Genomic DNA, 24,635 nt, shown 5'->3' with positions numbered 1-24,635 from the left:
GACCGACAGCTTCAGTGCTTAAGAATGGTGCTGCCTTTCTGAAAGGAAAAGCACAGGTTTGAGAGAGCTATATAGGTCTGGGTTTGAAGCCCCGCTTTGCCACATCTAGCTGGTGCCGTCTCTCTCACCTGGGCCCCTAGATATGCAACGGGGGTGCTGCCCTGCAATGTTGCGTTGTGTGGACACAAGAGAGGCATCTAGAGATAAAGCTCATTGCAAAGTTCTGGCCCTGGGCGCAGGGTAGGGGCTCAGTCAACCCGAGTTCCTTTCTTCTCTTTCTAGGTTTCAGCTAAGGTTCTCCGATCTCAGCCCACGAAGGAAGGATCTTAGATTACAGGAAAGAGGGTGTTCTACTGAAGTTGGAGCCGGCTTCTTCCTGGTCCCAGGCAGCTTGCCCTTTTCATCTTCCTGGACCTCGCGCCGAGGGGCTGTGGGAGAGACTGTGCCCTGTGTCTCCCTCTCTGTTTTACAGCCTGAAGGTTAATCTTCTCCCCTCCCTGCCTACCCTGGTGTCCCCTTTCCACTTCCCTAGCACACTGCCCGTGGGTTTCTACCATGGAAAGGCCCTACTGCCTGAACTCCTATCTGCTTCCTGTGGTTAATATTGGGGCAGGCTCTTTGAGTGGGAACATCTGTCTGAGTCACTGTGCCCTCCGCAGCTCCCACTGATTCAGCATTGGGCTTCCCTTCCTGTCCCCATCCCCCCCCCCCCGACAGGTGAGCTTCTCCCTGCTCCACTCTGACCACCGGCTCCTCCTTTACCAGCCGCTCAGAGCCTCTGAGAGAGGGCAGGGCTCAATTTCAAGGCTCCACTCCTTTTGAGAACCTGCTCTGAACCAGGCCCTGTGCTAAGCATTTTCTGTGCATTATCTTATTTGACTCTCAAAACATCACTGTGTGGTCACGGTTAGTTACTAACTGTTTCCTCTTGGAGGCTCAGGGAGGTTAAGGAATTTACCCCAAATCACAGAGCTAGGCAGAGCCATGACTCAAACCCATGTCTGGTGGATTCCAGATCCCAGGTTCTTAAACACACTGTCCTGTGCTATATTTGGTCCTGAAGCAGAGGGAAAGACAGACAAGAGTCCTTCTTGCTGGGAGAATTTGAATACCCCATCACACACTCAACTTTGGGGGAAAATTTGACCCCTGGGCACCCACTTAGAAGTCAAAAGTTGCCCTGGGAGTTCTCAGAGACCAAAGAAGGCCACCATGTGTGGGAGGGAGGAAGTGTGAATTTCCAGGGGCCGGAGGGGTTCTCAGTTCTTGGAGTCCAGTGGTGCTGGGCAGTCCAGTGGTGCTTTCCTGTAATCTAAGATCCTTCCTTCGTGGAGGGGTGGTTCTCATCTCCTCAGAGGTCTGGGTTACTTGGACTGGGCTGTTCATTCCCTAGCAGACCTTCACAGAGGGCCCTGTGTGTACTCACACTCTACCACCAAGGCTCTCTGGGTAGTAAAAGAGGCAGAAGTGGCAACAAGTATTGGCATGGCTGGTGACAAGGGCTATGGTGGAAGCAGGCAAAGAAGGAAGGCTTTGAGGAAGGCTCTGAAGAAGGGCAAGGACCCACTCTCCCCAAGGTCTCGTGTAGAGTGATGGAAGGTCAGAGAGTGCTGGGTTCAAATCCAAGTTCTGACGCTTCTGACCTAGGGGATCTCCAGCAGATTTTCTCTGAGCTTCAGTTTTGCCGTCATGAAATGGGGATAATCCTGTCTACTTCACTGGAGTGTAGTGCCTGGTAAATAAGGCGGTTTTTTTTTTTTTTATTGATTGATTGATTTGGGGCTGCGTTGGGTCTTCATTGCTGCATGCAAGCAGGGGCTACATTTCGTTGTGTTGCACGGGCTTCTTATTGCAGTGGCTTCTCTCGTTGCAGAGCATGGGCTCTAGGCGCATGGGCTTCAGTAGTTGCAGCACGTGGGCTCAGCAGTTTTGGCTCGCAGGCTCTAGAGCGTAGGCTCAGTAGTTGTGATGCACGGGCTTAGTTGCTCTGCGGCATGTGGGATCTTCCCTGACCAGGGCTCGAACCCATGTCCCCTACATTGGCAGGTGGATTCTTAACCACTGTGCCACCAGGGGAGTCCAATAAGGCGGGTTTTAAAGGCCTGAGAGGTATTGGATGCTACTCTCTGTTTCCATTCCCACCTTGTCCTGTCATCAAAAAATACTCGCAGGAACAATCTTCCCAGCAGCCATGGTTGCTGTCAAAGTCAATGACTTGATCCTCAGGTTAGAGAGTAACTCTGAGCTCTACTCTTTTGTCCTGATCACAGAGGGTTTTAGATAAGAGATTGAGGAGAATTGGGGGTCACTCCCATACCTCTTCTTAAAAACAAAGCAAAAGAAAACAAAACAAGCAAACAAAAAACCCCCCAAAACTAAAAATGGTGTTACAATGTCAATTGATGGGGAATTGGGAACTTTAACTCGCAAAGATGCTACTTAACCCTCAAAACTGGGAGGCTTTACAGGCTGGGTTAAGAACAGATTCGAGACCCAGACTATCTAGGTTTGCTTCTTGGCTCCATGATGTTCAAGCTGAATGAACTTGGACACTTTTCTTATAATGCCCAGTATCCTTGCATCGGGCCTTATCTCCCTCAGCTGAGAATGGGGATCCTAAGAGTACTACTAGGGTCTTCCTCCTGGAGAACATGTGAGGCCAAAATAAGATAGCATGTGTCAGGAGCTAAGCACAGAACCTGGAGTATAGGAAGCTCTCAGAAAACATTAGCCGGTCTGTTACTGCTTGGAAACTGCGGTTTAGCCTTAGAGAGTCGCAGTGCTGGCCGGGACTCTGGGGTTATCTAGATGCATGGTTTTCACCTGGGGGGCTCCAGGGTGTGTGGACGTGCCCCAGGAGCCGCTCGTCAGATTCCAGAGAGGAGTAGGCAGGCCCACCTATCCTCTGCCTCTGCCCCTGCCCCCATCTGTTTCATAGCTTGGGGTTCCCTGTAAAAGTTGTTTGGATAAAAGTGTGTGTGTGTGTTGACAGGGTTGGGGGGTGGGTGGTTCTATTGGTTTTTTTTTAGAAGTTTGAAATCTACAGATTTGTGTCAGTGATTTCCAGCTCCCTCTACCCCATGAGGACCTTTGACTATCTTTTCATCATAAACCCCATGGTTTGAAGAGTTTGGTGTACCTCCAAACTACATGTATTTAGCAACAACGTGTAAGATTTTTAGCTCTGGTTAAGGTATTTTGGGAAGACCTTTGGCAACACTTACAATTAGGAATCATCATTGTCTATTTCAGAGTCTGAGAAGAGACTGGGGCCCTAGGCCTGGGACTTGGGTCCCCTCCACTCCTTTTCCTACAGGGGACCACGTCTTCTGAGCACCTTCTATGAGCATCATCTTATTTAACTTTCACAAGCATCCTTTGCTCCGATCTTCATTTTAGACTCAGAGAACAGAGCACGGAGGCATGGGCGGGGGTTGTTGGTGGTGGTATGTATCACTGCCCAGTATCACTCATTTGATAAATGGTTTTCAAAGTCCCAGCCCACTGAAGCTTTATTTATTTTCTGCATGAAAACTAGAGGCTTGTAGGATCTGTCCACTTTTTCCCAAATCGTCCCAACTCTTCTAAACATTTCACTGTTATTTGGAATTCATTCATTGGTTCCCTATGTTAGCAGAGCTATGCAGGAAGGTACAGATGAGAGAACTATGTTAAGCCACAAGTGGTCTGTGTTTGATTTCATTCCTTGCACCTCCTCCACGATTCCACGCTACAATTTATTCACACATACACATGAGCATACTCTAAGGAATACATGCTCAGAAACAAGGTGTCCGCAGCAGAACCCCAGACATATACAGTCCACAACACGTCTGTTCTTTGAGGCATAAACATGGAAGTGGATGCACACACAGAGACGGTCAGATACTTGGACTCTTATATGTATCCAGATACAAAGAACCATAGCTACACCGCATGCACACACATATACGTACACCCTAACTGAAATGAGTTCTCTCTGAAGCCCGTTTGACCAGATGTCTTTGGAAGGAAGAAGGGATATAGGATTTACAAAAAGGAAAATTGCAACGATAACAGGGTAAACTTACATGCTAACTAAACTGGGAAAAAAAAAAAGTTGGAGGGGAATTGAATAATGACACCCGATGCTGAGGACTACTTTTTATAAAACAAGTGTCTTTATACATTGCCACTAACAAAGAAATGGTCGCTTTTTTTTGGAAACATCTTTCTTATCGCTCCAGTAGTCAGATGTGTTTATACTCTCTTTTGCTGTAATTCCACTTCTAGGAAGTTAATCTAAAGAAAAACATCAACAAGAAGAAAATTTGACTTATAGCCACAACACTGTTACTTAGGAAATAGTGGTAGCCAGATAAATACCTACAATTAAATCCCGTCATCTCAGTTTGAGGCAATCTTTTCCAGCCACATCACAATGACAATTATGAAGACTAGGGAACATCACAGAAAATATTTATGATAAAGTCAGTGAAAAAGAAGAGCACAAAACTGGGAGTTCACTGTGGATGGGATGAGATGAAGATTTGTCTACAAAGAGCTAAACAATGGAAAGTGAGAAACGAACAGTTCTTTGAGAGAGATATGACTATTATTGATTTGGTTTTTTGTTTGTTTACTTTAATGTTGTTATAATAAAGATTTCTGTTCCCAAAGCTATCTGTAATATAAAAATCCCAATGTAAGCCAGCCTGACAACTGCAGTAAAGATTTAACCCACTCGCGGATAATGGACCCTTAGCAACTCCTATGTTCGAGGGGCTGTATACACAGACATGTGCACCTCTAAGAATGCCATGTGTACATTGGACTTGGTCAGCCTCCCAGCCTCAACCTACAAGAGTCTTAAATGACAAGCTAAGAATTGTCCATGGTGCTTCCCAGGCCTAAGGCCCACCTCTGTTATTCTTCCAAGCCCTAAACTTGAATATTTTCAGGTGATCTATTTAATACCAATATCTGACCTTGCAGCTCCTGATCCTTGGAGATAAGACTCCAGTTGGTGAAAAAAGTTATTCAGTAGGGCCAGAGACCAAGTAAGGTCTAGGCTTTCCATGAACTAGCTCTGTGACCTTTGACCGAACTTGTTAGCATTCACTGAAAACTGACCGCTTTGGGTGCTGTGGTGGATGCCCTACACCAGAGATCCTCAACCTTCAGGAGCGCCAGAATCACCTGGAGGGGTTTCTTGTTGATACAGAGGTTACAGGGCCTCACACCCTGTGACAAGACTCAGTAGGACTGGAGTGGGGCCCAGGAATTTGCATTCTAACAAGCTGCCAAGTGGTGTTGAAGCTGCTGACCCAGTGTGGAGGGCCACTTGCTCTACATAGATTTTGCTCAAAATAACCTTGCAAATGAAGGGCCTTAAATATTACTCCCATGAACTAAGAGGATAGAGAACTTGAGTGACTTCATCTTCTTGGTAATAAGATTACCTCCTTCTCTTTCAAGAACTGAAATATGGAATTGGTGAGACAATCCAGATACTAGTCATTTGCACTGATGTGAATACCAATACACACACACACACACACACACACACACACACACACACACACATCTTCTCCTCTATTATGGAGACCCACTGCCAGCCTGCCTTCTTTTTCAGTATGAACTATCTCCAGGGGTCAGTTTCCTGTTTGTTTTTTGTTTTGTTTTTCAGTCAGTGAGAATGAACTGACTTAGATGGTCAACTTAGAAACTTAGATGGTCAACTTAGAAACCTGCATGGTTTCTGCTGTCACCAGGTATCCTCAGCAAAGTGACAGCATGCACTGCTAGTGACTCCGCAGATGACCCAGGCTTTGTGGTCTCAGGCTTATCAGTGTATCCACTGGGCTGCCTGGGTGAGCTGGGTGCTGGGGGCATGCAGAGGAGCTACTGCTTTGCAGCTGTGTGCCAGCAGTCCATCTCTGTGCATCTCAGCTGTAGTATGAGGAAAATAACACTGACCTTCATCAGGTAGTGGTGAGGGTTCAATGAGCTGACACGTGTAAAGAGCACAGACTGGTACCCAACAGAGATTTTCCTGGGACTTGATGAAATGGCTCCAAACTTGACATAAAAGAGTAAAAGGGTGAAAATAGCCAGAACACTTCTGGTTGAAGCACAAAGAAACAACAAAAAAAAAGAGAGGGGAGCCTTTCTTAACCAGATACCATGGCTCATTACGGTCAATGCAGTGATAAAGTAGGTGACCAATAAAAAGAAAGTCCATAAAGAGAACCACGTATGTAGGACACTATGGTATGTGATATGGCTTGTACGTCACATCAATTCAAAAATTAGGCCTGGAAAAATGGCAGTCCACATGGAAGAGAAGATTAAATTGGATCCTTACGTTACACCATACGCAAAAATCAACTGCAGATGGTTAAGTGTTAAAAATACGCCCCTGGGGCTTCCCTGGTGGCGCAGTGGTTGAGAGTCTGTCTGCTAATGCAGGGGACACGGGTTCGAGCCCTGGTCTGGGAGGATCCCACATGCCGCGGAGCCACTGGGCCCGTGAGCCACAACTACTGAGCCTGCGCGTCTGGAGCCTGTGCTCCGCAACAAGAGAGGCCGCGACAGTGAGAGGCCTGTGCACCGCGGTGAAGAGTGGCCCCCACTTGACACAACTAGAGAAAGCCCTCGCACAGAAACGAAGACCCAACACAGCGAAAATTAATTAATTAATTAATAAACTCCTACCCCCAACATCTTCTTAAAAAAAAAACACGCCCCTGAAAATTTTAATAGAAATATCTTTTGAACTTTGGAGAAGGGAAAGATTTCTTAAACAAGATACAAAAATGTTGACTCTAAAAGAAAAGAATGATACATTTTCTGTATTAAAATTAAGAGTTTTCTTTCTTAAAAAAACAACTTGAAAATAAGCTACAGGTACTTCCCTGGTGGTTCAGTGGTTAAGACTCCACGCTCCCAGTGCAGGGGGCCTGGGCTCGATCCCTGGTCAGGGAACTAGATCCTGCATGCTGCAACTAAGACCGGCGCAGCCAAAGAAAGAAAGAAAGAAAGAAAAAAGAAAATAAGCTACACATCATAGACTATATGGCAATCCACATCCTAACAAAGGATTATATAAGAATGTATCAAGAGCTCCTTGACATCTGTGAGAGACTCTATTCTTGTTTAAAATGATTCAGAATATATTGTCCTACATCATTGGCTTTGTGCTTGGCCATGTAACTTCCTTGAGCCAACAGAATGTGAGCAGATAGGACATGTGTCATAGCTTAGCAGAAGCTTTAAAAGCATTGCAAGTTTCTTTTTCCTGGATCCTCTGCCAGCGGAATGACACATCCTAAACAAGAGCTGTTCCTTTAGCCTGAGCCCAGGAGTGGGAAGACGTGGGGCAAGGAGCTGACCCACAGGTTGGAGCAGAGATGCAACTGACCTGCAGACTTGAGAGCAAAAAGAAATGTTTCTTGTTATAAGCCACCGATTTGGGGGATGAGGTGGGGGGGTTGTTATGGTAGCGAAAGCTGACCAATATGGAAACTAGTACCTAGCAGTGGGGTGCTGTGCTACCCAAAGAATAAAATGTGTGGTTTTGGCTTTGGGGCTGAGTGGCAGGCAGGGAAGTAACTACTATAGGGGGCTGGAAAACCAGCAAGCTATGTAATGTAATAGTTAAACATTTGGAAAAGCTGTCACATGTGATCATTCAGAAGGCAGAAAATATACCTACTGAATTTATGGCTTTGGGAGAAGAAGTTTTGAGACAGAATGCTGTTGGTGTGAGTTACTTGTTACTAAGTACATTTCATCAGATACAAGAAAGAGGTGACAGCAGATAAGACTGGCTCATCTGCAAGCAGAATCAAAAGAGAACATAGAAAGTGTAGAAGTTGTAGGGTTTGCATGATGGAAAGGTGCAATCATTTGTTATGTCAACCTCTGCAGCCTGCAAAATATTCTCAAAATAGGAACTAGCTTTAGGGGCAATATCAAAACAAAGGCATGACCTGGGGTCAAGACCAAATCAAGAACATGACTGTTACTCCCTTTGTTAAGACCTCTGAGGAGATTTAGATAGTCCCAGGGAATCCTGCCAGTTGGACAACATCACTTCTTAGAAAAGAAACTGAATCTCATTAATCCTGATAGCATCCAAATACTTGGAGTTGTATCTAGAGAAGGACGGAGAGGCATGTCTCAAAGCACATGTTGTGGCCACTGACACTTGAATTGGCTACTGACCTTTCACAAAAAGTTTTTGAGAGTTCCATCACCAAAAGTGCTGCTGGTCTGGATTAAATAAGACTGACTCTTCAGGACATAAAACAGTCTTGAGCCCCAGACTTTACAGGCAGGAAGCAGATTGATGATACTGATAAGAAAAACACAGACACCCAGAAGAAAAATGATGAAAAACAGGAACAGATATTTCACAGAAGAGGACACACTTAATGATTGATGTGATGGACAAGCGAAGAAATGTTTAACCTCATTACTGTTCAGGGCAATGCAAATCCAGACAAGAAAGAGATCTCAATTCAAAGTAATTTGACTAGCAAAAACGGGAAACTCTGATGATATCAAGTGTTGGAGGGAACATGGATCTACATGACCTCTTACACATGGCTGGTATCTTCAGGCAGCTACTTTAGAAAATGATTGAAACTGTACTCAAAACAGTGACTATCCTAAACCAGCAATTACGCTTTTTCATATAGATGTAGTAGGAGTCTTGCTCGTACAAAAATGTTCATAGCTGCACTGTTTACAATGGCGACAATCTGGGAAAAACCTCAAATGCCCATCGAGAGAGTGGATGAATAAATAGGAGCATACTTAACCGATGGAATATTATACAGCAGTTAAAACAAAATGAACTGCATTGGCACAGTCTGTAATATGGATATATATTAATAGAATACTACTGGCCAAACAGTAAGTCCCTACAATTATAAACACTATGATACTCTTTTTATAAAGTAAAAATATATATACTTTAGAAACACACAGATATTAAAATAAGCAAGGGAATTTGGGATGTTGGTTACCTTGGGTTGAAGGAGTCAGGAAAAATAGTATAGAGGGAAGATACAATTAGAAGCAGGTTATTGTCAAGGTTCTAGCTTTTGTTTGGAGTGGTGGTTCACATGGGTTTGTGACATTATCAAGAAGAGCTAGAACTTTAAAAAAGAGGGATTGTTTTGATTGCTTTTTAAAATATTTATTTATTTAATTTCTTTGGCTGTGTCAGGTCTTAGTCGCGGCATGCGGGATCTTCATTGTGGCATGAGGGATCTTTCGTTGTGGCGTATGGGCTCTTCATTGCAGTTCACGGGCTTCTCTCTACTTGTGTCGCATGGGCTCCAGAACGCGTGGGCTCAGTAGTTGAGATACATGGGCTTAGTTGCCCCGTGGCATGCGGGATCTTAGTTCCCCGTCCAGGGATTGAACCTGCGTTCCCTGCACTGGAAGACGGATTCTTAACTACTGGCCCACCAGGGAAGTTCCTTGATTGCTCTTTTATATTTTATTTTGTTTTTAATTGAAGTATAGTTGGTTTATAATGTGTTAGTTTCAAGTGTACAGCAAAGTGATTCAGTTATACATTTATATAAATGTGTGTGTGTGTGTATATATGATTGTTTTTATTTAAGTCATAGACTATTAGAGTTAAAGCACCCTTAGAAGTCAGTTAGTTCTACTTCCTTATTTCCCAAATGAGAAAACTGAGGACCAGATTGGAGAAGTGACTGACCCAAGTTACACAATTCCTGAGCGGCGCAACCCAGCCTGCTCCTCTTGTAATCCTCCTACCTCAGTACTGACACGCTCAAGCCAAGGCTTCATCCTCTTTTACTCTGCCCCACATCTAACCCATCCATCAGTTCTGCTCTGCTCTGACACACCTGGGTCCATCTGCTTTGCACAGTGCCCACCCCACCCCACCCCCAGGAGCCAAAGCCAGCCTCATCTCCCACCTGGACTTCAGCCAGTGCCTCCTGACTGATCCTCCTACCTTCTCTCTTGCTCTCCAAAACACCTGTTTCCCATACAACTGAGAGAGGAATCTTCTTTTTTTAAAAAAAAAAAAAAAGTCAGTTCTTATCTCTGAATTTCTCAGCTATCTCACAACTCTCTCCCTTACCCTGTCTTTGGAAACCTTTCCCCAAAAGCCAGTGGGGACTTCAGGCCTTTTGAGCATTAGCCGCCCATACTCTTTGCTTGGCCTTGCAATAAATGCTGCACTGTCCTTCACCACAACCCAGCATCAATAGATTGGCTTTACTGCATTTGGATGAATGGACCCAAGTTTCGTTCGGTAGCATCAGGTTCCACTGAGACATGGGCCAGCTCATTAGTTCACCTACACATTCTTCAGCAGGATCATATGCCTGTGTTAAACCAGGAACTCAGAGTCTAGACAGGAAGGCAGTCTCAGGAACAGACAAATTACATTATAAGGCAGTCTGTGCAAGCACAGAGGGAAAAGCACGGTGCCTGGGATCCAGGGAAGACGGAGGATTGGGAGAAACAAGAGAAGGGTTCACAGAGGAGGTGATTTTGAACAAGAGTGGAACTTACCACGTGAAAAAACAGTTGAAGTTTATTCCCCTTAAAGAAAGGAACATGTGCAAAGACCAGGGCGTGTCTGGCAGAAGGGTGTGGAATCCAGTCTAGGGGCACAGAGTGTATATATGGGGTTACAGGTGGTGTAGGTTGTGGCCAGATTAGGAGGCAGATTGCAGGACAAGCTAAGATGTTGGGCAGCACCCAGGGGTGAGTCTCTACCAAGAGGTGGTGCAGAGTACTGTTTCAGGATTGAAGCCAGACTGTCTGCATTGGAATCCCACCTTTCCAGCGACTAGCTGAGTAATCTTGGACAACTTCTCTGTGCCTTGGTTTCCTCATCTGTACAATGGGTGTTAATAATAATGACTACTTCCAGGACCATGAGGAAGACTAGACAGCTGAACACACATGAAGTGCTTAGAGTAGCTTGACACACGTGAAGTACACAACGTAACGTTAGCTAATAACCGCTGTTATTCCACGGAGGGCCAGGGGAACATCAAGATTAAGGGAGGAACAGAGGACCAGGAACCTCTAACCAAGTCTAGAAGTAACAGCAGAGTGGTTGGAGGAAAACCATGAGGGCCACCTGTCATAGAAGCCATGGCAAGAGGATGTTTCCAGAAGGAAGGGTCAACAGGGTCAAGGGTGCCGAGATGTCAGGCAAGATGACAGCCAAGGGTGCCATGGATTTAGCAACAAGGAAGTCACCATTGACTTTAGCCATTGCAGTTTTGGTGACGTGGTAGAGACAGAGGCCAGTTTGCAGTATATTGAACACATGGGTTGGGAGGAACGGGGGAGAGTGGCGCCAACTCTTCCAGCTGTTTGGCTGGGAAGGGACGCAAGTGAGAGGCAGCAGAGGTAGAGGGACGGTGAGGTCGATAACCATGTGCTTTGCCAAATACCCACTGCATCCCGCCGTTGTCTCCTATGAGGTTCACAATCTCCGGTCAGCTAAGCAGGAGAAAGAGCAGAAAATATAAGTCATAAATGAGGACACGTGTATAGACAGATCAAGAATGGCAGAGCTGGGAGAAAGGCCGGCTACCCATTTCCTCTCCCTTTTCATGATGTGATTGTGGGCAAGGGGGGACTGGGCAAGAGGGTGGAGGATGCTCAGTGCCGTCTACCTGCTTTCCCACACCTGGATGTAAAGGACCTATCTCTTGAAGGTGGATGGAGGAGGTGGCAGAAAAGGCTGGTGACAGATTCCTTTAAACTAACATACGCTGGGTGCCCAATATGTCCCATCCTACTGAATCACATCATATCCAGGTGGTGGGAGAAATATTTGGTTGAAATTGGTTCCAGCTAGAAACAGAGGAGGCAAGATGGCTCCCACATCAGCAGAGGCAACACTGTCTATTTTTCACTCCTGCCCCTCTCTGCAATCCCTTCTCTGACATTTTAGATAGGTCTGGTCTTTCTTTGACTCTGCAGCTGGGGAGCTGTGGGTGGGAGTGGCTTGGAGGTTGATGTGTCACTTAAAGCAGCAATGCTTGTGGGAAGTAAAATGCATCCTTCTGATTTGTTTGGGAAATGTCTTTATGCCAAGACCTTTGGAACGATAAAACCATAATGGTGGGATTTTGGAAAATCATTTTCCAAACCAGGGCACAGGAGACCCAAAGTGGGATATTTCAAGGAGAAAACCAATGGATGCCTGTCCAACATGAAGCAGAAACATGGCAGGAGGGCTGAGACGGGCAGGGCAGCCTTCATGGCATATGACTTGTGCAGACTCTGCTGTTGCATGCTTGAAATTTTTAGTTTTTAAACAAGACCCCTCATTTTATTTTGCACTGGACCCTGCAAATTATGTGAACCTCCTGGTCAGGGCCGCAGGCTTGGTGGAACACATGGACTGCAGACTTCAGCTAGGTCTGGCAGGCAGCAGCCCTGACTTCAGATGCTCCCCACGTGAACCTGGCTCCTGAAACTCACCCACCCTTGGGAAAGCTGGGCCAGGCAGCGGGAGTTGAGAAAGAGGACCTGGCCAATTTGCAGTCAGCTCTTAAGAGCAGCTGTAAAGATGCCTCAGACAAACCGAGCAGGGAGGGAGGAAACACAGAACACTCCTAGAAACCACGATAATGAGCAGGGCTCTGTGCTGCAAGCCTTCTGACACATTTCCATATTTAGTCCTCACAGTGGTCCTAGTACAGAGGCACTGGGATCCCAGTTTTAGGGATAATGACCCAGAGGTTCAGGAAGATGATCAGAATTGATGGTGCTGGTAAGCGGTGACCTGGATTAAAATGCAGGTGTCTGGATCCCAAGTCCAGTGCTTTTCCTGTTACACTAGAGGGTAGAGGCGAAGGCCAGGGAACCCGGATGTCCAGGCTGTGCTGGCTAGTACATCCCAGGCCCGGCTCCAGTTCTGAGCTAAATGCACTCTCTGTGACCAGTTCAGCTCACTCCAGAGCCCATGAAGCCAGACCTGGCAGTGGAGGTGCCTCTTTGGGTGGCCAGCTCTAAGCTGAGCCTGAGAGCCTGGCCTAAAGGGCAGTGAAGGAAGAGCATCCCTGCTCAGGCTCCCCTGGGCTCCCAGAGCTGTGGCCCCAAGAGGAACTGGGAAGTTGGTGGTGAGCAGAGGTGGGACCCAGGCGTCCACCTACTACTCCAGGGGAAGAGGGCTCCTCAGGGGACTTTCCTAGCAGCATGTGGGCGTGTTAGCTGAATCATGGGTGACCTTGTTGGTGTTGGTGGGTATATTTTGGGGTCAAACTGTTGCCACTTCCTGCCCCTGCGTCCTTGCTCTGTTGGGTGGAAAAGCTGGGGCTTTTTTCTTCTGCCATTCCCTGCAAAGCTGGCATCGTGCCCTGGCCTCCAGGTGGGCTGCAGGAACCCTGCAGGGCTTTCCAGCATCCCAGGGGCCCCGATCATGCCCAGCTTCTCTCTCTGACCAGAGCCCAGCTCTCTGGTCCTGAGCATAAAGCCAGAAAACCACAGAGAAGGAGCCTGTCTGGGAGTTAAGGTGGGTTATCTTCAGGGCTCTGTCACGGGGTCCCCACGTGACAACTCGCGTTTCCTTTCTGGGCTTCCGGCTCCTCAGCTGTAACGTGAGATGGCCCACCCCAATTGTCCTGAGTGTCCTCCTGCGCTCTGGGGGGATGTGGCACACGCTGACCCCCCGAATACACCCACAGAGACTTTGCAATGTGGTTATTTTTGGTCCAGGGCCGAATGGCTCAAGAACCACAAAACTGAGGCTACAAAACATTCTGAATCTAAGCCTGTGTGTTGCCTATCGGGCTTCTTTGAGTTTCTGGCTTCCTGGGAGCTTTCTAAGTTTCAGATGACCCTGGCTCCTAGGGTGGGTGGGATCTAAATGCCTCAGGGACTTGGATCAGCCCTTATTAGGCTCTTTGCCCTCTATCCTCATCAGAAAGGGCAGGGAGCCCTCCCCAGCAGGCTCTCTCAGTACAAGAGGCCTGATCCGAAAGGCCAGTTCCACCTCGGATGGACGAGGGGGCTGTTTAGGGTGTAGATTGTGGGCAGGGCTCTATCTTAGGGACCCAGAATATCATTTCATGCCAAACCAGAGAGGGTCTCAGTAGCCATCCAGGCTAGAGGGAAGTGGTGGGATTGGATTATCTGGGGAGCCCTTTCGAGACACTCCAACTACCTTGAACTCAGAATACAAAGGTCCGCAGTGAGGTTCAGGCACGTGTCTTTGGATAAAAGCTTCCCGAATGATCCTAATATGAATCCCATTTCCGGGTAAAGAGCCACTGATTTAGGCCAACTTGCCCACGTTTTAGGTGGGAGAACTGATGCCCAGAGGCAGGAAGTAACCTGCTCAAGGTCCCACAGAAAATGAGCGGCAGAGCTCAGAAATCCTAATTTTTCACCCTCTTTCTACAGAACCCCACCTCCGTCACCTCTCCTGGACTCCTTCAAACTTCCCAGTCTGACTGCCTGCTTCCAGTCACTGTGTCCTGCAGCCCCTAGCACAAGCCCTCAGCACAAACCACAAATCTGGCCACATCCCTGTCCCAAGCAAAAGATTGGCCTTCCCTCCACTGACAGCAAGCTTAGGTCCCAAGATCTGAGCCCAGAAACAGGATCTTGTGAAACCCAGCCCAGGTCCTCCTGGCTCCATTTCCAGCCCCTCTCTGCAGGCCTTCCTCACCCCCGCATGCCCTGAAGACATCAGCCTCCACACCAGCTATTAGCATGCCATCAAACAATTGTTTGATTCTCCTTAAGAGACACAGCACGTTTCCTTTTCACACAAGCCTATGAGCAGGTATCATTATTATCCCTGTTTGGAGATGAGACTGGGAGGTTAAGAAAGGGAAAGAAGTCCCGCCAGTGGTGTACAGAGGAGCTGGGCCTGGGGGCCAGGCAGAGCCCACCCTTGTAACCACACACAATGTACCATCCAGGCCCCTGCCCAGGGGAAATCCTACCTTCATCCTTCCAGGCCCAGCCAGTATTCCACATTGCACCCCAGTGAGCTCTCCGCTCCCCTAGAGTGGGCATGTGCAGAGTCTAGTCTGCATATTATAGCAGCCTTGACCATCTGTGCCCACTTACTGGTTTGCGTATCTGTTTCCCTCTGAAGGCCCTGACTCTGTGGTCAGCTCTCCTCTCTCACCTGACTGCCCAGGCACAAAGTGGGCCCTCAGATGTTTCCTGAGTGAATGAGTGAAGGAATGAATGAATGACCACATCAGGAACTGAGACCTGTCACCAGCATCCTGTGTGTGGAATGGTGCCCATCAGCACAGTCGGAAAATGGCCCATCCATGCTAGAGGGTCCAGGGGGGTATAAACAAGCCCAGGGTTTGGGCCAGAGCTTCTCATCCTAATTCTGTCACTTGCTACTTGTATGACTCCTGTCACCTCCAGGGCCTCTGTTTCTCATCTGCGGCTGGGGGATGACGAGAATGATGTGAAGACCTCTCCTTCCGCCTGCTTTAGCAACAGTCACTACGCACCCACCCTGGGTGGGGCGCTGGGACATGAAATGAGGACCACGACAGGGACTGCTGCTCCCCGGGAGCTTCCAGATGAGGGAGGGGTGTGGACCACCAGGCAGTCACAAGATTGGCTTTGCTGCTGTGGGGCGTGAGCCTGCTTCATGCTGGGAGCTCAGATGGGGCAGCCTGCAGGAGGTCTTCCAGATAAAGCTGGAGCAGGCGTCCCAGGCAGAAGGGGCAGTGACGCCCCAGCACAGGTGCGCAGAGCAGTAACAGTGCCGTGCGGCTAGAGCTCTGTGGGCCACATTGTGCGGGACTACGTGAGCCGAGCCGAGACATTTGTACTTCACCTCCGAACAGCAGGCTGAGTTGTCACTCTGGAGCTCCACGGCTGTGGACGGGAATTGAAACACTGGTGACTGTCACTGCTGTGACGTTCTTTGGGCACCCCCAGGGTCTGCTGTTGCTACAAGAGATGCTTGATGCCTCGTTCACTTTGTTGCTGAGGCTGGATAACAGAGGCCTCCTGAAAAGAACAAAAGGTGCTGAATGTTAGAAGACAGTGTACAAGGGAACCCAGGCGGAGGGTAAGAGTCGCTGGAAAACAAAAGAAACGGTTTTTAATTCAAAGACGTTTGGGTGCTGGAGACACTGTGGCTGGACTTGCACTTATAGGAGGCAGCTGGGGACGGGTGCGGAGGTGGGGATGGAAGAGAACACTGTGCTTCTGTGGGTGACAACGGAAAGCCTGGCCTGGACGTTGGGCAGCACAGGATTAGAGAGGAAAGAGACCAGGAAGGGGGTCCCGCCTAGGGAGGTGGCAGCACTGCCTGGTTCCTGTGATGAAGCCTCAGATGGTCCAGGATTAATGGGTAGAGGGGGGAGGGGTGCAGTTTTATTGAGCACCTACTATGTGCCAGGCCCCATGGTAAGCGCTTCCGTATACTCTGCAGCTCATAGGACACGAGGTCTCTTCTCGAGCACTAAACACAGTTCCCAGTACCTGCCTCCTGCGGTGAGCTGTAAGCCCCACAGGGGCAGGACAAGTGTCTGTCTTGTGTCTGCTGTGTCCTCAGGACCTGTCATATTTTAGGTGCTCCACAATGATTTTGAATGATCCAGCTTTCTTTTCCTCTCCCTCCTTCCTGCCCTCTTTCGTTTTCTCCCTCCCTTCCCTTCCTCTTCCCTTGTTCCAAGATAAGGTGAGACATCTCATTTAATCCTTCAAATAGCCCAAAGTTAGGCTGTGGCTTGAGGAGTTTATTTTGAAAACATTGGGGAGAGTTTTACCAGATCCAGTCGGTAGTGGATTTTACAACGAAGGAACTAAAGTTCAGAAGTGTTAAGTTACTTGCCTAAGGTCACACAGCTAAAAAGTAGTGGGGCTGAAATCTGACCCAGTTACCTCTGAGGGCAAACACGCTTCCTCCCTAAGTGAGGGAACTAAGAAAACTTGGCCCCAGAGATGGACAAAGCGAGGCCAGTATTGCTGCAGCTGTGCGATGCCGGGAAAATGACTCCTCCCTCCACCCGCATGGGTTTCTGTGTCCTGGTCTGAAGAATCAGGCTGAGATGTAACTGGAGGGGAAGCAGGCAGGACCAGGCTCCAGGACCCCCAGGCCAGCAGGGCTGAGGCAAGAATCTGGGGCCACTCCAGGAGGAGATGATCTTAAGATGAACCCGCACCAGTTGAGCTCTGTCTGACCTCTACCCATCCGCAGTAAATTGGTCCCTACTTCACAAAAGGTGACTAATAAGAAAACCTCTCGAGGGGTGGGATAGGGAGAGTGGGAGGGAGGGAGACGCGAGAGGGAAGAGATATGGGAACATATGTACATGTATAACTGATTCACTTTGTTATAAAGCAGAAACTAACACACCATTGTAAAGCAATTATACTCCAATAAAGATGTAAAAAAAATTAAAAAAAAAAAAGAAAACCTCTCTACAGGCACATACTGGTTTTCAAACTTCTAACTAAGAAAAGGGTAGTTCACATGAGAAACTGGTTCAGTGTCGATGCTGGGAGCCTTTCTTACCTTTCCCTCAACTATGCAGTTCTGATCCATCACAGTCAAGGCCATGGAGATTTTACTGAGTTATTACTTGGCCCGTGCTTTGCGCCAGGCTTAGAGAAGAAGAGATGGAGTGGGGCTGGGGGCGGGACCCTGTGGGACGCTAGGTTTCCATGCAATTGGAGCCTCTGGCCAGTTCCTTCTGGGGCTGCGGGAGCTGGGAAGGGGGAGCCATGACTAAGTCTTTCTGTCGCCTCTTTTCCTGTCCTGGGCTCATGGTAGCCGCAGTGAGGGGGAGCATGGGAAGTGAGCAGCTGGTGGGGCAGCCCTGTCCTGGTCTCGAGTGGGCCGGGCAGCATCCCCCGGAGGAGGGGAGAGAAAGGATTTCCTGGGTGGCGACCTGGCCCCTCTCTGTGTCCCAAGTAAGTCTAAAGGATCTAAGGTGACATTTGACCAACTAGCCACATCCCTTTAATCTCCTTCCTCTTTGAGACCCCACTAAAATGACAACCAAGGAATAAAAAAGTATCAGTCTGCGAGGACAAAGAAAATAGGGGAGTGACAACAGTGTCTTAGTGATTTCAACAGCTTTAAGTACTTTTTGGGCGGCAGGAAGCAGCTGGCCAGGTGAAGGAATTGATGGAGCAGGTCCTTACTGAAAGTGTGTGGTCCTTACTGACAGTGTGTTCCCAGAGGTGGCCACACGCGGTGGTCAGATGACCAGATGCCTTGGCATCCACTGTTCCATCTGTGCAACGGAGTCTCGGTATGACCTTGGCAAAGGCAGTTTCTGCTTTCTGAGGCTCGTTTGTTCCCCATCTGTAATAGAAAGAGACCGTACTAGATTCTTATCTGCTGGTGCCTGAATTACCTGGAGTTTTCCTCCCCTGCCCCTCAACACGTATAGGCACATGTGTCTTGATGTTGCTTCAGAAACGGGGCGAAGGTATTTTTGCATTTTTTGCTCTCCCAGGACACTTTCAGAGCCACTGCTGCAGATGGTCTCCAAGGGAGTTTTCAACTCCGACACGCCAGGACTCCCACGCAGGTGTTAGGATGGAGAATACACGGAATGGAGGGGTTGTAAGGATGTAAGACCTTCATGTGGGAGATCCAGGCACAGAGGGGCTTCAAAGGAGGCTGAAGGCCTATCTGTGGGGACAGCAGAAGGGCCTTTACAGAGACAATGACATTTGCAATGGATAGAATTCACAGAGGGAGACAAGGAGGAGGGCCCTGCAGGTGGAGGTTACGGTGGCAGCAAATCCCGGAGATAAGAAAGCATGTGACCTGTTCAGAGACTTGCAAATATTGCAACATGCGGGAATCCATGGAGACATCACGTGAGCCACGAATGGCCAGGTCAGCAGCTTGCGCTTCATCCCATTGACCATGGGAAGCTATCACGTTGGCCTTGTGATTTTAACACACGGATATGGCCCAGCTACTTTTTCTTGAGCACCTGCTAGTGTTACTTACTCCACGCACTGCACACCATGTCTTCCTGACCTGGCCACTTGGTCGCTGGACAGTCACACATCTCTCCAGCCATTTCCTCACTCCAGGCACTGTCCTCCACGCCTCGCTGTCCTTACACAAGCTCCTTCCTCTGTGGAGAGGCCGCCTTCCACTTCAGCCTTCCTGCGGGAGACTCTGCTTGAAGAACATTCCCCTGGGAGGCCTCTCCCCTGTGGGCAGCTCCCAGCCTGCCCTGCGCCCTCCATATGGCACGTCCACTGCTGTCCTTACACCAACTGGCTTTTCCTTATTTAGCTGTGATGCAATGGCTTGCATGTCATCGGTAGCTGTCTTCCCTGGGGCTAACCAAGGACCAAGAACAGGGCAAGTGATTGAAAAGTGTTGAATGATTGAAAAAATAGAAATTGCAACTATCTGGGCCAGGCCCTTGACAGAATGGATCTTATTGAATGCTCCTCGGTCACCTGTGAGATACGAGTTACTCTTTCCATCTTGCACAGGAGATGTGACTCGGCCGAGTTTATGTATCCGCTGATTTGCAGAACTGGGATTCAAACCCATGTGTGTCTCAGTGCTGGTGCAGAGCTCTTCTGCTCTACCATGTTCCTGGGACAGTAGCTCCATCCCTGGATGGAAAGACGTGACATCAGAGGAGCCACAGACAGGCCACTTCCTCTCATTCACCTTTTTCCACGTCCCATTCAGCTGGGGCAGCTTCTACTCAGCCTCTCAAGATCCGTATCTGTTCCTGCGCTTAGGGAAGTTTCCCTACACCTCTCACACCACCCAGGGGAGGTAAGGAAAGGAGTTTTCCATGTGGTCACTGGACGTGGGTAACCACCTCTTCTTCCTGTGACTTCCCCACCTCTGCACTGGGGCTTGGAAAACCCCACCCATGTCTTCTAATAAAAGCTCTGGGTACTGCAGGATGGGCCAGAGGACAGCTCTTCACTCCACCAGACTCCTTGAGGGACTCCTTCCAGGGAGGCCTGAGCTGGACGTCCCGAGATGAAGGTCATCACCGCCGCTCTGGTGTTCCTGCTGCTGGCCGGGGCATGGCTACAGGATGTGGATGCCAAGAGCAGTGAGTTTGGCTGGAGTCACTTTGCTCCTCCTTGGGGAGGGCGGAGACGCAGGCAGGTGCTCTGGGGCTGGGGGCAGGCTCACCCCTTCATCTCCACTCCTCCAGAAAGAATTCTCCCTGAAGAGGAGGAAGGGAGGACTTGCTCGGGGGCAGGGGGACAGCAGGAGAGCCATAAGCCTGGGGCCAACACAGACCGCTGAGCAGCTGGCTTCAGCCAAAGGAGGCCAGCCTCGTCCAGACCCTGCGGACTGATGGAGGGCAGCTGTGAGGTCATTGAGGCCAAGCTGGAGGCCTGAGGTCCAGAGGAGGGACTGACTGGGGTCTCGCCTCCACTGTGTAACAGATAACGGGCAGAGTCTGAGGTCAGGATCTGGGGCTTTAACAGTTGGCTAACCTTGGGCAAGTTACTATACCTCCCAAACTCTGGTTTCGCTATCAGTAAGATGGGTTTGATCATGCCTACCCTCTAAGGCTGATGAGAGAATACTGACCTAACAGCAGACATATGGAAGGGGCTTTGCAAACGGTCAAACTAGGAGGAAGGAGCCAGGATTGAAATGCAAGTCTTTTGAAGGTGGGGTGTGTGTAGGGGGGGGTTACAAACCGGCAGAGTGGGAGTTGTGGGTCAGAGCTGAGAGGACCAGGGTGGAGGGTGAGGTTGGGATTGCGTGGAGCTGATCAGTTCCTGGAAGCTCTTGCCTGGTCATTTCATCAGTCTGAGCTCCTAAAACAGTCCCTAATCCTGCCCCAAATAGTGGACTGCTGTTGAATCAGACTCACAGGGTCTCAGGGCCCTTGAACCCAAATGTAAGGGCAGAACCATACTCTAGTGGTGGGATGTCAGAACTAGAATAGCCTTTCGAAATCAGTGTAAAGAGTCTTGCTTTTCAGCTGGGAAGTCTGGGGCCTAGGGGAGGGCTCATCTTGACCAAAGCCACACAGCTGTTTTGTGGGGAGCTGGGATCTGAACCCCAGTGTCCTGACTGCCTAAATACAGAACTGGGTGGCTGATGAGACACTAGTGCCCTTTGGATGTGATCCCAAAGCCTGAGCCTGTTCTGGAAGGGTTTTTTGTTTTTGCTTTTTTCCCCATCCTGGATGAGAGGAACTCAGTCCAGCTTGAGAAATGGATGCAAACCATTTTTGCGCTTCTCTTCTAGTGCATGTGCCATCCTCCAAGTGTTGTTTCACACTGGTGGAGAGAAAGATGTCCCTGCAGAGCATCCAGTGTTACAAGAACACCAGCTCCACCTGCTCCTACAAAAACCGTCTAATGTGAGTGGTTGTATCCTCTTCCATCCTTGACTCCCTTCTCCAGAGGACAGAGAGCGGCCACCCTGGAATTAGAATAGCAGACGCTAGATGGCGATGTTCCACCGGATTAAGGTTTTTTAACCAAACTAGTGAGGAGGCCAAAACCTGGGCGCAGAGCTGAGAGTGGGCGCTAGGACGAACACCTGTGTTCCTGCAGTGACATGAGTTTCTTGGAGCTGCAAGGCGCCAAGTGTTATATCTTAATATTTTATGCCCAGAGCTTAAAAGCTCCAGGTACTACTGGGTGACGGTAAGAGTGAGGGGCTCTCAGATAGTTCCTGCTTCTGGATTTGCCAACCTATAGTCTTGAGTGACTCTGGACAGGTAAGTCTTCTGAACTTCCTTATCTGGGTAGCCCCTCTGCACTCCTGACCTGTGAAGTGGGGTAAACACGATAGCTGCATCACAGGGTCGTTATGAAGCTCCAGGGAGGTAGCTTACACTTGCCACTCAGTGTCTATAAGGCACTTCCGTGTATATTACTATCTCATCTAACTCTCTTGGTGCACACATTTTCATTATTGTGAAAACTGAGGTTCAGGGAATTGGAGAGATTTGTCTAAGGTCTTGCAGATAATTAAAGGCAGAATTGACCTACGGTTTTGGACAATAGCCAAGTTTGGGAGGTGGGTAGATCAGAAAAGAAACACACACACACACACACACACACACATCCAAGGCAATGACTAGGGGTCCCGGATGGACACAGACACATGAAAAGATGGAGCAGGTGGGCCCTCAGAGATGTTCTAGGAGGGGAATTTTCCATGTTAGCAGATCCTCAGAATGTCGGCAGCCTTCACTCTACCCTGATACAATGAATCCGCAAAAGGGGTCCACGAAATGAAATTTGTAAAGCCCCCCATCCCTTGCCCCTGAAGTTTGGGTGTTCCTCCCAGCGTACAAACTGTAGGTCTTACGCAACGACTTCATTTTATAGGCCCCGGGAGAAAAGCTTAGGGGCACCCAGGAGCAATGAGGGGACTTGTGTGTGGCACCCAGGGGGTGGCTCAGGTGACTTAGCCCTTCCTTTGTTCTCTGCCTACAGATTGAAGCTGAACGGAGGCCTAGAGGCCTGTGTCTCACAGACAAAATCGTGGGTTCGGGCTTATTTAAAAAGGATAAACCCCTGCCAGTGAAAGGAAATATGAGCTGCTTCCTTTCCATCCTGGACTCTGGACACCGTGTGGCTTTACCTGTCCCCTCAACGCCCAACCCTACACCAGTCCTTCTGCCCCAACTTTGCCGGGTCACGCCAGAGGGTCTGCTGGGTCCTGTTAAGATATGTTGTCGCACTTTATATAGTTAAATTCTAGAATCTTCAACTTCTGCCTCCCTGTGCCTCTTGGACCCCACAGGGATTTCAGGGTGCAAAGCTGATTGACATTGAGGAGATGGGGTCAGGGGCTGGAGAAAAGGAAACATATTGGACCAGGTGCCAGGAGAACTGACTTCTCATCATAGGAGCCAATAAATGACTTACGTCTCTCAGCTGACTGCCTTTGTCCTGGGGGATAAGCGTTGACTCTGGGTTGTGATGTAGATTCCCTGTGGGGCTGGGTCCCCATTTGGATGCAGGATGTTCCCCATCACCCCTGCCCACTCTGCACTGCCCAGAGGGTTCAGAGGCTGATGATATCCAAAAGCTGCCCTAGCTGGAAGGGGTCTTGGGCATCATGTGCCTGTAAGACGATGCTGGCCCCATTGCATAGATGAGGTGACTGAGGGCTGGAGAGGGACACCCACAGGCCTGAGGACACGCAGAAAGTCAGGATTAGATCTGGCGTTAGAGCCCAGGGCTCCCGCTGCTCGGCTGCTTACAAAACCAAACTCACGAGTGTTGCTAGAAAGGAAAGTTGCCGTTAATCAGAATGCTGGCAATCTGGGGAGATGGTGGACTCAGTGTCCCCCCAAAGCCACCTCCGAAGATTCTGCCCGGCCATGAAAGTTTTTTTTTTTTTTAATTAATTTATTTAGTTAGTTAGTTTTGGCTGCGTTGGGTCTTTGTTGCTGCTCGCGGGCTTTCTCTAGTTGAGGCGAGCGGCGGCTGCTCTTCGTTGCGGTGCGCGGGCTTCTCATTGCGGTGGCTTCTCTTGTTGCGGAGCACGGGCTGCAGGGTGCACGGGCTTCAGTAGTTGTAGCATGCAGGCTCAGTAGTTGTGGCGCACAGGCTTTGTTGCTCCGCAGCACGTGGGATCTTCCCGGACCAGGGCTCGAACTCGTGTCCCCTGCAGTGGCAGGCGGATTCTTAACCACTGCACCACCAGGGAAGCCCGGCCATGAACGTTTTTAAGGGGAAACAGGGAAGTAATCTCAGTTAATCACTGAAATAGGGGGTCAGAGTCGTCACCATCCCCCACTGTGTGCAGACTTGTGGACTCCTTGTGATCTTTTTTTAGATGCTCTCTTGCTAGCAGTTTTTTCGAGAGATTACTGAAGGGGAAGTTGGGGAAGAGATCTGGCACTCCGTTAATTACTTACTCTTCATTTCTGCTTCTTTGATCTATGTAAAGAACCAACAAGTTAGGCAAAGTATTGTGTGATCAAAAGGTTTGAAAAGTGTGCTAGGGCCAGAGACGAGTAGAGCATGGGGGTGCCTGGTTTAAGTTTAGCAACAAGACAAAAGGGACCTCCTGCAGAGAGCGCTTTCCTGACCAAAGCTGCTTACAATGCCTCCCAGGGTAGAACTCTTCGAGTCCCCAGATGCCACGTGACTGTGTGGTACAGCAGGATACCCGGACCCTGTCTCAACCGAAAGGAGCCTGCAGAGTTGGTTAGCAGGGCCTTCTCCTGGGAAGGGCTCTGGGGAGGGTCCAGGCATCGGTGGGTCCACGTCCAATGAAGATGCCGACACAAGTCATCCAGGGGAGGGAGGCAGTCTCGGGAAGAACAGGGGGCCCCTCAGGGGATAGAGAGGAAGAGGAGGTCCTGTCCCTTTAAGAGGGACAATCACAAGCTCCAAGTTGTGTGACCTGAGACTCTAGGGAGACTAGCAGAGGAGGGCAGTGAATTCTGGGTCTCAGGGTTCGGTGGCTTTAGGGGAGACGGTCTCCTGTCCTGTGTCTCAGGGCTTTTCCCTCTTTCCCCGGCATTCAGCACGCAGCGCATCTGGCTCATTCTTCTTAGGACATCTCTTCCCTCCGCCCCCATGACTGCCCTGCTTCTCTGGCTACCCCTCACCTGGACCACTGCAGTAGGCTGTTCTCCGTGCCCCCCTGCCAACCCCATCCTGCCCTCGGCCCCGATCCCAGGCTACTCCTCCTGGCACCCCACACC

General features: G+C 49.2%; 1 protein-coding gene and 1 long non-coding RNA gene across 3 annotated transcripts; one reads left to right on the top strand and one right to left on the bottom strand.

Moving 5' to 3' along the window:
- Positions 1-4,131: 4,131 nt before the first annotated feature.
- On the bottom strand, positions 4,132-6,239 carry LOC117309485 (uncharacterized). The gene is made up of 2 exons (XR_004523826.2): positions 5,959-6,239; positions 4,132-4,281 (listed from the first exon to the last, which is right to left on the bottom strand). It is a non-coding gene; the product is annotated as an uncharacterized lncRNA (long non-coding RNA).
- A 9,735-nt stretch (positions 6,240-15,974) lies between these two features.
- CCL1 (C-C motif chemokine ligand 1) lies at positions 15,975-22,844 on the top strand. 2 transcript variants are annotated; one of them, XM_073797126.1, is made up of 5 exons: positions 15,975-16,054; positions 19,462-19,756; positions 19,889-20,045; positions 21,206-21,320; positions 22,408-22,844. In XM_073797126.1, exons 3-5 carry the CDS (start codon positions 19,970-19,972, stop codon positions 22,496-22,498), a joined length of 282 nt encoding a protein of 93 aa, XP_073653227.1. In that variant the 5' UTR covers positions 15,975-16,054; positions 19,462-19,756; positions 19,889-19,969; the 3' UTR covers positions 22,499-22,844. The 2 variants fall into 2 exon arrangements, with proteins under 2 accessions (XP_073653227.1, XP_033702788.1); XM_033846897.2 differs by lacking the exons at positions 15,975-16,054; positions 19,462-19,756 and having other exon boundaries at positions 19,764-20,045.
- The last annotated feature ends 1,791 nt before the right edge of the window (positions 22,845-24,635 follow it).

Source organism: Tursiops truncatus, chromosome 20 (genome assembly GCF_011762595.2).
Source record: "Tursiops truncatus isolate mTurTru1 chromosome 20, mTurTru1.mat.Y, whole genome shotgun sequence".
NCBI lineage: Eukaryota > Metazoa > Chordata > Mammalia > Artiodactyla > Delphinidae > Tursiops > Tursiops truncatus.
Note: the sequence above shows the minus strand (reverse complement) of the source record. Positions and strands in the feature narration are given on the sequence as shown.

Bases quoted from the DNA above. Each gene is read 5' to 3' on its own strand.
- CCL1 (XM_073797126.1), top strand. From the start codon at position 19,970: ATGAAGGTCATCACCGCCGCTCTGGTGTTCCTGCTGCTGGCCGGGGCA. The intron at 20,046-21,205 runs GTGAGTTTGGCT...CTTCTCTTCTAG, and splicing joins GGATGTGGATGCCAAGAGCA to TGCATGTGCCATCCTCCAAG. The intron at 21,321-22,407 runs GTGAGTGGTTGT...CTCTGCCTACAG, and splicing joins TCCTACAAAAACCGTCTAAT to ATTGAAGCTGAACGGAGGCC.